The sequence below is a fragment of the Thalassophryne amazonica genome, chromosome 1 (assembly GCF_902500255.1).
Source record: "Thalassophryne amazonica chromosome 1, fThaAma1.1, whole genome shotgun sequence".
Taxonomy (NCBI): domain Eukaryota; kingdom Metazoa; phylum Chordata; class Actinopteri; order Batrachoidiformes; family Batrachoididae; genus Thalassophryne; species Thalassophryne amazonica.
In genome coordinates this window covers 50,957,375-50,971,481 of record NC_047103.1, presented here as the reverse complement: position 1 = coordinate 50,971,481, position 14,107 = coordinate 50,957,375, and the positions used below count along the sequence as shown (strand labels likewise).

Genomic DNA, 14,107 nt, shown 5'->3' with positions numbered 1-14,107 from the left:
TGCTGTGAAACCTCCTTTTCCAGAATTTTAGAACAAAATGATAGATTTGATATCCGCCTATAGTTTTTCAATATACTAGAGTCAAGATTAGATTTCTTAAGTAATGGTTTAATCACTGCAGATTTGAAACATTTAAGAACAGATCCCAAAGTTAATGACATATTGATAATTTCCAGCACAGTCGGCCCAACAGTAGGTCACAGGTCCTTAAACAGTTTTGTTGCTATAGGGTCAAATAAGCAGGTTGTGCTTTTAGCAGACATTACAAGTTTCATCAGCAGGCCAAGTGAGATACTGTAAAATTCTGTAAATCTGTGTAATACCTCAGTGATGGCACCCACCTCTATAACAGGGTGTAGTGGCTGGATTAAAGCAGGCTGGGGTATATTCAGCCCAATGTCATCTATTTTCTTTTCGAAGTAATCTAAAAAATCTTGGGCTGTAAAGGGAGAGCGACTTACAGGTGTTTGTCCATGAATAAGTGTTGCCACCGTGGTGAACAAGAACTCTGAATTATGCTTGGTTTTGTTGATCAAATCAGAGTAATAGGTCCGCTTAGCCAGTAGTGCATGCTTATCATCTAAAATAGCATCACGCCACGCAAGGTGGAATACTGCTAGTTTTGAACTACGCCGTTTTCATTTTAGACCTCCAGCCTTATGCTTGAGGTCACGCAAGTAATCATTGAACCAAGGCGACTGTGTTTTGGGGGGATCACGGTTTTAATATAAGCGGAGCGATCATGTCGAGTGTAGTTTTGAGCGCTGAATTTAATTTCATTAATTTTAATAGCAATGTTCTCATCTCTCCATCTGCATCAGGTCCCATGAACTGCGCTCTAAGGTCCTGTCTCTCCAGCTGCTGCTGTCCATCCTGCAGAACGCAGGGCCCATCTTTAAAACCAATGAGATGTTCATCAATGCTATCAAGCAGTACCTCTGTGTAGCCTTGTCCAAGAATGGCGTTTCCTCTGTGCCTGAGGTCTTCGAGCTCTCACTTTCCATTTTTCTCACCCTGCTATCCCACTTCAAGACACACCTTAAAATGCAAATTGAGGTAATGTATAAATCAATTTAAAACAAAACAATTTGATATGTGTCTCACCCTTCTGACTAAAAAGTGAGGGTCTTTTTTGTGGTCTCAACAGTCACATGCTCTGCAGTCACAGGATAAAATATTTCTTGCATATGAATGGATGGTAGTGCATTCAACCATCATGCACTGTAACCACAACACCTTTAACTTTGTCAGCCATTCGTGATGACACATCTTCAAATTGTTAGAAAAAGTCATCAGTGAGTGTGTGTTGGAAAAATTGAAGATCATCCAAGCCATATGCATTCAGCCTTTTGGCTATGGCTACGTAACGGAAAAGGCATTAACCATTTGTTTGAAGTTTTATTTATTTATCTTTTGTTTTTGGACTGCATGCAACGCAGATCAAATATAGTTACTGTGCAGGAGGTCCCTTTCTCCAGTGGCAACTGCACAAATTCATTGTCAAAATCTGGACTCAAGAAGAAATACGTGCAGACCTGAAAGACTCAATGACCATACCATCTAAAAGCAGAAAGGAGACAAGCCTGACTGTGGAAACCATTGTGGAATCTCCTTGCTATCTACTGCAGGAAAGGTTCTTGCGTGAGTTGCCAATGCATGTCTGAGACCACTAGTAGAATGCATTCTTCCTGAAACCCGAAGTGGCTTCTGGCCATCAAGAGGAACAACAGACATGATCGTCACTGTCTCCCAATTTCAATAAAAGTATAGAGAACACCACAAACCATTGCACCTTGTCTTCACGTCCATTTCTGTGGAAGAGTCTGAGCAAATTGGGCTGTCCAGAGAAATTCATCAAGATCCTGAGGTTTCTCTACAGTGACATGTCTGCCACAGTTCTGATAAATGGTACAAAATCTGAAGCCTTCAGTATTCAATCAGGAGTAAAGCAGGGGTGCGTTATTGCCCCTACGCTCTTCATCATCTTCATGGTAACAATCCTCCACCTAATGAAGGACAAGTTGGCACCATTAATTGACATTGTGTACAAAATGGCTGGAAACCTCTTCAACCTGAGCCGACAAAGCAAAGAAGAAGCCACTTTGCTCCTGGACTTCACGTATGCCGACTACTGCAGCATGTCATTCTTTACAGAAGAAAGTCTTCAGAAAATCCTTGAAACCATCCATGAAGCCTACACCAACCTTGGTCTTCACATCAACCTGAAGAAGACACTCCAGCCTTCATCCAACATGGCCAATCGAAAGCTTCCTGCTGTGAAACTGCAGACAGGAACTGGAGAATATGACCCATTTCCCATATGTGGGCACTGGGCAGCCATGTGTCATCATATGCTGACATCAATGACTAGGTCCAACAGTGCCTCCGTTTACATCCACATACAAATCCGGTTACTATCTGATAATTGGCTGTTATCTGACTATTAAGTGGTCATGTAAACAGCAAAATTTGATATGCTTTATTCGATAACGACTGTTGTCTGATTATGAGAAATCGGATTAACACACCTGGATTTCTCCCCAATACTCTGATTTCTTCAGTACATGTAAACCATTAATGAGATTATCAGATTTATTTCGTTGTTTCACATCTGTGCATTTGTAAAAGCAGTTGTCACTCACATTTCCAGAGGTTCAACTGGAAATTGTTGCATCTCATAACATCCTTCATCAGATTACAAAGTTCAGAGTTCATTGTGTGTACAAAAAAAATAAAAAATAAAAAATTGACTGGACAGCCAAGTATCCTTGAACATCCCTGTGTGTTGTGTCATTGTTCTAAAGAGCAAATTTTTTGGCGATCTATGCGACTTTTTGACAAATATATTAAAGTTGAGTAGAGTTTCCTAAAACCATGGCGTCATATTTAGGCTGCAAGGACATTCACTCCGCAAACCTCCGTGCTGAGCGAGAAAGACAGAGAGAGCACTCTTGTTTTCAGTCTATGGTGTTTGTTTAGGAGCTGTCCTTTTTTCTTTCTCCACTTCCAAAGAAATCCAGCTAATGAATTGAAATCATTTTAACATGGTTTTTCCAGTTATCAGGTTACTGAAGTGCATCTAAACGTGAGAGATTAGTTTATTACAGTTAAAAGATTACTAATAATTATCTGATTATTATGGTCATGTACATGTGGCCACCACTGACTCAGGTGTGCAGAAACTGCCTTTGCACAGCTACGCATCCATGTTTTCAACAACATAGACCTTCAACACAAGATGGAAATCCTCTACAACAATGTCATCATCATGCTAACCCTGCTCTATGGATCTGAGACCTGGCCATCTACCGTAGCCACCTGAAATGTTCCAGGAGTTTCACCAACATTGCCTGAGAAGTATCCTCCACATCAGGTGGGAAGACTAACATACCAACATCAGCATCCTGGCTGAAGCCAAGCTCCAGAGCATCGAGTGTGCCATCATCAAAAATCAGTTTCAGTGGGTGGGTCACATTGTTAGGATGGATGACTGCAGATTTCCCAAACAGATTTTCTACCCCCAGCTGAGTGAACGACAGTGGTCCAGAGAAGGGCAAGAGAAACGATACAAGGACCTCCTGAAGCACAACCTCAAGAAGTGCTCTATCAATTGGAAGACCTGGGAAGAACAAGGAGGGACCGACAAAATATGAATGAACAAACACAGGTTTGAAAAAGAGAAAGAGGAAGATCCTGACTAGCAGAAGCTTCATGCAGCAGTGACGTGCAGCACCTGTAAGAAACAGCGTGTGCCAAGCAGTACCTCTTGTGCCAAGATTGGGCTTATTCAGCCATGTGTACAGCCTGTTCAGCATCCACCATCCTGTCTGGAAATCACTCAAAAGACTATCTTTCTCACCACTGAGGGATTGCCACGTCAGCTTTTTTAAAATGATTTTTATTGTACTTAATTAGCCCCTCTGAGCTCTACCAATCTGACTTCTGTGAGAACAATAATGAAAACTGTCTGGTGGGGGGGGGTCCTCTGGTATGGTTAAAAAAAATCTGGTTCATGTCTTGACAGTAGGTAATGTTGCCTTTGCATGTAAGAATGAAGTCTTACAACAATATCTAATTCACAACTGTTACTGTGATGCATACAGTGTAAGGATGCTGACGTTCACACTGTCACAAACACACTTTCTACAGGTCTTCTTCAAGGAGATTTTCCTGTATATTCTTGAGACGTCCACAAGTTCCTACCATCACAAGTGGATGGTCATACAAACTCTTACTAGAATATGTGCAGGTCTGTATCACATCTACACTGGCTTGTTTTGCATAGAGTTAATTTGTCTAATTATAAGTGGTTGTACAGTGGAACTTAGTAATGGAAGCGTAGAAGACAAACGTCTGGTGCTGCTGTGTCCTTCATTGTGTATTTGTGGGAGGGTGTATGAATAAATTAGAAGGGTAGAATATAAGAAACATATCAGTAATGCAAAAATTGATATTTACTTAAAAGTTTTATCTAATCATTTTGCAAATGCATTATTTTCTTCATTTACACTGAAATTTTAACAGTGTATATACATTTATATACACACACTGTTTTTAGATTATTTTTATTTTTGAGGGTCCTCTTTTCACTCTCAACACTAATTTAATCTGCACATTATTAATTTTGAGCACAAACACCACCTCAAGCAAGCTGAAGTTAACAGCCTAATGCTGCTGGATGGAGCAACAAGAACTCTGAATAGTCTGCTTCTTAATATGACTAAACAGGCAAAAAAAAAAAAAAACTCATTGGAAGCCTCCAGTTGCATGGATTGTTTCCATGTGGAGGTAAACATGCACATGATTACCTCAGTGAATGTAAATAAACTTTTTTTACGACCACCAATTATGCAGGTAGCCACTTACCTTAATTTAGGTTTGTCGTATAGAACCAACATTTCCTCTGCAGTTGACTTAATTTGATTAATTATGTCATATTAAAAATACAAAGTATACAGGAAGCACAGCTGATGGATTCTTTTTTTTTTTGGGGGGGGGTGGTCCAGGTAAGACAACTACATTCTAACTGCACCAGTAGGTGATTTTGCTTGTCTTCACTTTTTTCTTAAAGCCATGTTTAGCAGCGAAATAATCTGCTGAAATGGTCTGTTGAAACGGAAATGCACAGACGTAGTTTTACGTCCTTGTTTTAAGTGTTCCATAGTCTGCATACGCTGTCTAATTGTTTCCTGCATTCTCATGTAAGGTCTTCACGTCTCGTTTCCTTCTCTCAGATGCCCAGAGTGTGGTGGATATCTACGTCAACTATGATTGTGACTTGAATGCTGCTAACATATTTGAGAGGTTGGTTAATGACCTCTCAAAAATTGCACAGGGTCGTGGAGGCCATGAGCTCGGCACAACACCCCAGCAGGTGATTTATTGATTTATTTATTTACACTTCCAGTCAAATGAATGGGGAAAGTGTGTCTGAACTTTTGACTGAATTTTTATTTGACTCAACTTATTATTGTCATTACAGTTACTATTTTAACAATATCTGAGGTGGTAATCTTGTAGATTTCTTGTCTCCACTCCAGGAGCTAACCCTGAGAAAGAAAGGTCTTGAATGTCTCGTATCCATCTTGAAATGTATGGTTGAATGGAGTAAAGACCAGTATGTCAACCCCAACTCCCAGACCAGCCTTGGTAAGACAGTGATGTGATAAATACAACAAGGAAATTAATTGATACAATGCTAAAAATTCTGCATTGTTTTCTATTTGACTGAGCTTCCTGGGATGTAATGTAAACACCTTTGATCAGTGCATAGCTCGAATGCTTTCCTTACAACCTGAATGGTCACAGCTAAAGTCAATACTTAAGCTCATCCTAATCATGTGTTGTCTTTTAAAACCAGTGGCACTAAACGTGATCAGTGATGCCGTTAGCGCGTTACTCTAATGTGACCACTTTTTTCATTAACGAGTAATCTAACGCCCTCCCACCCACCACACCCCTCGATTAAAGGTCCACTTTTGAAGACAATTTTTCATACTACTAATGCCATAATATAATAATTATAATAATAATATTTTTAGCAATTAAAATGTTGAGAAAGAATTTAGTAGATTCATTTATAAACAATGTAGATTATAAATTGTAAGTTTTCTGTTACAGTGCTGTCAGCAGTTAAATATGAGGTCAAGAAAGATGTCTGTTTTATTTTTTATAAAACAAGTTTTTATGTTCACTGAAGTCAAGAAAGTGTGACTATAAAGTGAGTACTGGCAAAATGAGTTATCATTTTCATGTTGAGGTGGCAGGGGGTTGTTGTCAGCAGCTGCTGAAAGTAACAAAGTCACTCGTAATCTAACTTAGTTACTTTTAAAATTGAGTAATCAGTAAAGTAACTAAGTTACTTTTTCAAGGAATAATCAGGAATCAGTAATTGGATTACTTTTTCAAAGTAACTGTGGCAACACTGTCAGTGATACAATAATAGTATACTAATAATTTATTAGCATAGCACAGCAGCAGTTTGACTAAACAGTCATTTTAGTTGTTACACTCAACAAAAATATAAATGCAACACTTTTGGTTTTACTCCCATTTTGTATGAGATGAAATCAAAGATCTAAAACTTTTTCCACATACACAATATCACCATTTCCCTCAAATATTGTTCACAAAACAGTCTAAATCTGTGATAGAGAGCACTTCTCCTTTGCTGAGATAATCCATCCCACCTCACAGGTGTGCACACGACACCACACACGCTGTCTGCCATCTGCCCTGGACAGTGTGAACCGGGATTCATCCGTGAAGGGAACACCTCTCCAACGTGCCAAACGCCAGCGAATGTGAGCATTTGCCCACTCAAGTCTGTTACGACGACGAACTGGAGTCAGGTCGAGACCCCGATGAGGATGATGAGCATGCAGATGAGCTTCCCTGAGACGGTTTCTGACAGTTTGTGCAGAAATTCTTTGGTTATGCAAACCGATTGTTTCAGCAGCTGTCCGAGTGGCTGGTCTCAGACGATCTGGGACGTGAACATGCTGGATGTGGAGGTCCTGGGCTGGTGTGGTTACACGTGGTCTGCGGTTGTGAGGCTGGTTGGATGTACTGCCAAATTCTCTGAAACGCCTTTGGAGACGGCTTATGGTAGAGAAATGAACATTCAATACACGAGCAGCAGCTCTGGTTGACATTCCTGTTGTCAGCATGCCAATTGCACGCTCCCTCAAATCTTGCGACATCTGTGGCATTGTGCTGTGTGATAAAACTGCACCTTTCAGAGTGGCCTTTTATTGTGGGCAGTCTAAGGCACACCTGTGCACTAATCATGGTGTCTAATCAGCATCTTGGTATGGCACACCTGTGAGGTGGGATGGATTATCTCAGCAAAGGAGAAGTGCTCACTATCACAGATTTAGACTGGTTTGTGAACAATATTTGAGGGAAATGGTGATATTGTGTATGTGGAAAAAGTTTTAGATCTTTGAGTTCATCTCATACAAAATGGGAGCAAAACCAAAAGTGTTGCGTTTATATTTTTGTTGAGTGTAGTTGTTTAGGAAAGAAAAATCACTATAAATTGGCAATAAGCGGGGTCTCCCATTGCTGATTTTTCAGCCCCACTTGCCTTTTTTTTTTTTTTAAGCAATGGGAGACCTGCTAAAGACACTTTCAGATGAAGTATGACTATATATGAAATAGCAAAAGAAACACTGAACAACTAGAACAGTTTGAACATCTATACTGAACAAAATTATGCAACATCAGGTATTTTTTAAATATTTTGTATACTTAGGGTTAAAGAAATCAGGTCTGTCAACATAGATTTATTGTTAAATTTCACACAGGCAGGTTTCCAATTTCAAATGTCCATTTGGGTCTCACCAAGATTCATTACAAGAGGTTGTCAATTGTGACCTGTGGAATATTGTCCCACTCTTCTGGAGGAGCCTGATAAACCTGTCCTCAGCTGGGGTGGTCGCCTGTGGTCTGCGGAAAGGTGGTTGATTGATTGTTGTCCCAAACTGTCAAAACTGACGTCTCAAGCGGCTGATGGTAGAGAAGTGGACATTACACTGTGCAGCAACACCTCTAGTTGACATCCCAGCAGTGAGGATGGAAATGGTGCCCTCCCTCAGGACTTGACTCATCTGTGCCATTGTAATGTCTGACATTTCAGGACGGCCTTTTTATCATCCCCGGGATGAGGATTGTCTTGTATTGCTCATGTTCTTTCAAAAGTGTTACAACATACTACACCTATCTGGAGGGAACAGTGTCTCAAAAATGAAGTGGCAAACTGTCACACGTGTCTAAACACATTTGTGCATTAAAAACAATAGGAATTAGTCTATTGTACTCGCAGAAAAAATTGGGAACCTTTTACCACACCATTCTTAAAAGTGTAGGGCCACTAAGGTTTTTATAATTTCAGGCATGAAAAGAATTTTCTTTGGCACCACTATAATTTTATTTATTAGCCTTTAAATAGGCTATTCATAATATGGCATTACCAATACAATCAAAATTCATGGTGTCTAGAAAAAATAAGTTTATACATTTTCAAAAGAACAGACGGCCTTGAACCACTTCCAGCACAAAGTATTCTGGGAAGGATATGGTGACAGCCAATCAGAGTAGAGAGGCACAATGACATCACTGGCTAGTCTCTCTCTGGCTGCGAATCCACCATAGTGGAAAACGCTCCAAAACTGCAACCTTTCTGTGTAAATCGAACATGTTTCTCATATGTTATGTAAAAGCCACCGAGAAATAAACTAAAACAACTATTCTTGTAACCAGATAACACCTCTGAAGTGTTTTACAAGACATCTCACAGATGTCGACGTGCATGCTACATGTGCAAGCATCACTCGCAGTCAAAGGTAACGTCTGTGTTTTTTCAAAAGCTCATGTATGCACACACGCAAGCCCTCATGCAGATGCCATTAAAAAGAAAAGAAAATATTGGTTATGGAATTCCCCCCTGTAATTTTAAAAGATGTTTCTAAAGATGTTTCTTGGATTTAATCAGAAACTAAATTTCGTCAGTTTAGTGAAATTTGGGTGACCCTGTAGCTTTAAAATATTTAAAAATTTAAAGTCTTGCATTTATAATTTTGTTCACTGTACAAGTCAGTTGTGGGTCACTTCAGTTATATTATTATTTAGGACATCCTTTCTTTAAAGGAAGTCACCTTTCAGTAAGCTAATACTCCATTAAAAACTGAGATGTTACAGCCTTCAAAAACTATTTTTATGTGTCTAAAAAATTACCTGTTACTGTGCCTTTGAATTAAAACTGAAAGAAGCTACAACTCACCACACCTCCACCACCATATCATCTCTCCCCGATATGTGGGTGTTTTGCATGTAGGCTGGCTCATTGGGCGTGTCTCAGTATTATGGGGTATTTCCTTCGTGCATATGTTGTAAAAATTGTGGGTTCATGAGGAAACTGAATATGAAATTCCAACCATATTTAACTGTAAAAGACAGATAAAATTATTTGAACAATATGACCCCTTTAATACAACTCATGTATGTGTAGTGATCAGCGTGGATATGTTTGGTTTTTACACTTATGCTTTTTTTCTGACAGAAAATCTTGTCAGAAATACAAAATCAGCAGATTAGTAACTGCTTGTATAGCTATAGATTTATGAACCCATCACATGATCGTGAGGCAGCTAGTTTGGAGATGACATCGGATTGGTCCGACCCTTAGTAGAGGTTACACAGCTGTCGTTTCTGTGACGTTACTGTGGAAATGCATTCAATTAAGGAACAGCTTGTTTGGCTTTAAAGTGACTCACTGTTGAAAACTAGCCATCCAAAGGAACATGTCTTGGAAATTTATGGTTACAGCTAATTCCAGATGGTACATGCTGGAACATTCTGCTTTGCTACTTTGTAGTCTGTGAACATTGCTGATGCTAGAACAATTCTTCCACGTGATCTGCCTCATGTCTACCAGAATTTTCTCACTGAGGCTAACTGGGGTTATCAGTAAGGCTCACAGCCATCAGCGTGGCTAAATTCAATTGTAGGATTGACAGCTGGCATTCATCAGGGAGGTAACACACTGAGATGGACCATAAGTCTCTCTGAGCAGGGCTGCAGCCAGAAAAGGCTGTGAGGAAATACCCAGACGCCAGTGCAGACAGGCTAATCTAGGAGATATTGTCTAAAACAGAGTATTACCTTCAGCTTGTCGCGATAAAATGCCTATCACATACACAGTCCAGTGTGTGAAATTGGCATCAAAGTTTCTACCCATGGGAGGAGTTCTGTTATTTGGCTGGGGGCGGCTTTTTCAGTAAATAGTGGGAAGATATCCCACAAACCCCTGTAACTATCCACAGGCTTGCTTCCAGCTAAGCTGTCAGATATAACCAGCTGAAGCAGCTGTGCTAACTCACAGGGATGTTGTTACCTTGCCAAACCATATGACAGCTCATAAGGAATATACCAGGGTTTTTTTTGTCAGGATTTATCATTTTTGAATTAGCCATGCTCTCCTCTAATGATTTCACACCAATCCATTTTTTCACCTCTAATTTGCAATGACAACATGTCTTGTTAATTTGTCACATTGACATCATAGTATATTACTTCCAGTCTTTCAACGGTCCCATCTTGTGCGTTCTCTGTTTCATGGATGACATCATAGTAAGAACAGGTATGGTTTTAGATCATGCTGCTATAATTAGAATCATTATTCCTGCTCCCTCCTGGGTTTCGGTAGCTGATGATGATGATTTTGTGCTCATGTTGTTATAGATGGTTTAAGTCACTTATATGCTTTCATCTTTGTCATTTAGAAATTTAGATGGTTTAGGTTGTTATCAAAGGCCACAGTTCGGCAGAAGGTCTAAATGGTCCAGAAAGAAAAGCGCTTCTTCATCTTCAGGAAATGTCTACACTCCTCAGGTTGACATTTAGGATCATTTTAATGTGGCTGCTGTCCTCCTCTCAGTGCTCCACACTTTTTTTTTTCACCTTCTGATAATGGAAGCACGTGGTCATCTCTCACATTACGGTGTCCTAAATGTTTTAAAGAGTTTCCGTTCAGTAATTGGATATCTGCCCATAGGACAGGGTTACAGGTGGACCTGTTCCAGTAGCAGATTCCTGAGCTGATTTTGGCAGGCTTAAGAAACCACCTCACCAAGTTCTAGTTACCTTTTGTCTTTACTGCCTGGAGCTTTTTAGATAACTCACTTTGTGATGTCCTCATCTCCATGATGTCTTGCACCTGCTGTGTGTTTCTCTGTGGATGCTCTATGCACATTCTTAGCAGTACATTAGGCTGCAATCATGTGAGCTGTGTGTACCCTCCTTGCCAACAACAATTTGTAAGATGGATTTCAGGTATTTTTCTTCTGTGTCACAGTTTTGCCTTGTAGTTATTGAAGTCTGTGTCTCTCAGTAACTAATTTTTATAGTCTCCAAGCTGAGTCTCTGCAAGCAATCACTTCAGCTCGAGGCAAACACATCACATCGGATGCCTCTGCCAGGGAAAAGCCACTCCTTACAATAGAGCAAAAAACAGCGCCAACATTTCCTGGCTCTGCTGCTGTTTGTGCATCACTCACACACACAGCTTTCTACAGTTTAGACCCAACTTTATGCAGAGCAGGTACATAGCTCAGGAAATAAGGAGTTGGGTTACCAATATGTGGACCTGGATTTGATTCTCATTCACACTACCTGTCTGTGTCTTTGGATACTTCATTGTCTCAGTCCACCCAGCTGTAAATGGTTGTGGCCTTGGCTGGGGAAGTAACTTGTATCAGGCTGGTGTCCCTGCCAGGAGGAGTGGTAGACTATCATCTACTTCACAACACAGAATTCAGAGATAAGCACCTGCACGAATGGGTTTCAGGGCCTGCACAGGACTTGCTTCTGTTTTTGTACCAGGTTTCATGGGAATTGGTTCATTTGTAAAATGCTCTGATGTTGCATTTCTTAACTCCACCTTTAAATGTAATAGTACCCAATTGGAGGCCAGGCCATACCAAGCATTTTCAGCAAGCTTTGTCAAATAGGTTTTATGAACTCGCTGTTTCTTCAATTAAATTACATATTTCCTAGTTGGTCACTTTTATGTTTAAAAAAAAAGTGTACATTGTCGAGCATTTCCAACATTTTCACCAAATTTTGTGAAAACTTGTTTCCTTAAGTAAATACATGATTCAGTCTTTAAAAGTATTTTACATTTTTCCTGACTCCACCCCCCCCCCCCCCCGTTTTTTTTTTTTTTTTAGATCTTCCTAAACATGTAATGGAAATTAATCTAGGAAGTCTTCAACTATTTCATTGTACTCATGGATTTTCTTGAAAATTAGTGCCGTTAACTTTTAAAACAAAAAGTAATGCACTTTTCTTTGGTTCGCCCTGTTTTGTAAGTAAAAATATTAATGGCTATATTTAATTTTTGACTTCTTTGTGAAAATTGGTGCATTAGTTTGGTGATGCCCTAATTCTGGGCTTCAGTCTCCTGGTGTGTGAAAAAGGTACTGGAGGTGGGCAATGAGAGGCCATTAAAAATCATTAAAAAATCCTTGAAAATTTTAATATGTCAAATTATTATTATTTGTGCTATTGTTATATTAATACTGCTGCTGCTGCTACTACTACTCCTACTGTTACTAATAATAATAGAAGCTAAAAGAAGAGCCATGACATTTAAAGTGCAGCACAATGGCTCAGTGGTTAATGTGCTTGCCTCAAAGCAAGAAGGTCCAGGGTTTAATTCCACCAGGTTGGGTTCCTTTCTGTGTGGCGTATGAATGTTCTCTCCATGTTTGTTTCCTCTGGGCACTCTGGTATCCTACTAACATTAGATCATTCATATTAGGGTCTGCTCCTTTCCCTGTCCTTGACCAAGGTAGCATTTCTACATCTGAGGTTGATCCCCAGGTGCCTGAATATGGCTGCCCACTGGTCCTAGTAATTTGATTATATCTGCAAAGTATACATTTCATTGTGTACATCCATCTATGTACAATGACAATAAACACTCTTGTTCATTTTCTTTTTCTTCTTCTTTTGTTGCTGTTCTTTATCTGACAAAGCATAGCATTTACGTATACTCAACAAAAATATAAACGCAACACTGTTGGTTTTGCTCCCATTTTGTATGAGATGAACTCAAAGATCTAAAACTTTTTCCACATACACAATATCACCATTTCCCTCAAATATTGTTCATAAACCAGTCTAAATCTGTGATAGTGAGCACTTCTCCTTTGCTAAGATAATCCATCCCACGTCACAGGTGTGCCATACCAAGATGCTGATTAGACACCATGATTAGTGCACAGGTGTGCCTTAGACTGCCCACAATAAAAGGCCACTCTGAAAGCTGCAGTTTTATCACACAGCACAATGCCACAGATGTCGCAAGATTTGAGGGAGCGTGCAATTGGCATGCTGACAGCAGGAATGTCAACCAGAACTGTTGCTCGTGTATTGAATGTTCATTTCTCTACCATAAGCCATCTCCAAAGGTGTTTCAGAGAATTTGGCAGTACATCCAACCAGCCTCACAACCGCAGACCACGTGTAACCACACCAGCCCAGGACCTCCACATCCAGCATGTTCACCTCCAAGATCGTCTGAGACCAGCCACTTGGACAGCTGCTGAAACAATCGGTTTGCATAACCAAAGAATTTCTGCACAAACTGTCAGAAACCGTCTCAGGGAAGCTCATCTGCATGCTCGTGGTCCTCATCGGGGTCTCGACCTGACTCCAGTTCGTCGTCGTAACCGACTTGAGTGGGCAAATGCTCACATTCGCTGGTGTTTGGCACGTTGGAGAGGTGTTCTCTTCACGGATGATGCGAAGGAGATGTGTTGCACTGCATGAGGCATATGGTGGTCACACCAGATACTGACTGGTATCCCCCCCCAATAAAACAAAACTGCACCTTTCAGAGTGGCCTTTTATTGTGGGCAGTCTAAGGCACACCTGTGCACTAATCATGGTGTCTAATCAGCATCTTCGTATGGCACACCTGTGAGGTGGGATGGATTATCTCAGCAAAGGAGAAGTGCTCACTATCACAGATTTCGACTGGTTTATGAACAATATTTGAGGGAAATGGTGATATTGTGTATGTGGAAAAAGTTTTAGATCT

The 14,107-nt window shown here is 40.2% G+C and overlaps 1 protein-coding gene across 2 annotated transcripts in view; it reads left to right on the top strand.

Annotated features, from left to right (window-relative positions):
* Positions 1 to 14,107, top strand: part of arfgef1 (ADP-ribosylation factor guanine nucleotide-exchange factor 1 (brefeldin A-inhibited)) — a 197,198-nt gene that overhangs the window by 125,584 nt on the left and 57,507 nt on the right. For both annotated transcript variants that reach the window (XM_034169775.1, XM_034169783.1), the window contains 4 exons: positions 822 to 1,056; positions 4,150 to 4,249; positions 5,235 to 5,374; positions 5,541 to 5,649. In XM_034169775.1, the coding sequence (XP_034025666.1) occupies positions 822 to 1,056; positions 4,150 to 4,249; positions 5,235 to 5,374; positions 5,541 to 5,649 (584 nt within the window). The remainder of the gene's footprint in view (positions 1 to 821; positions 1,057 to 4,149; positions 4,250 to 5,234; positions 5,375 to 5,540; positions 5,650 to 14,107) is intronic.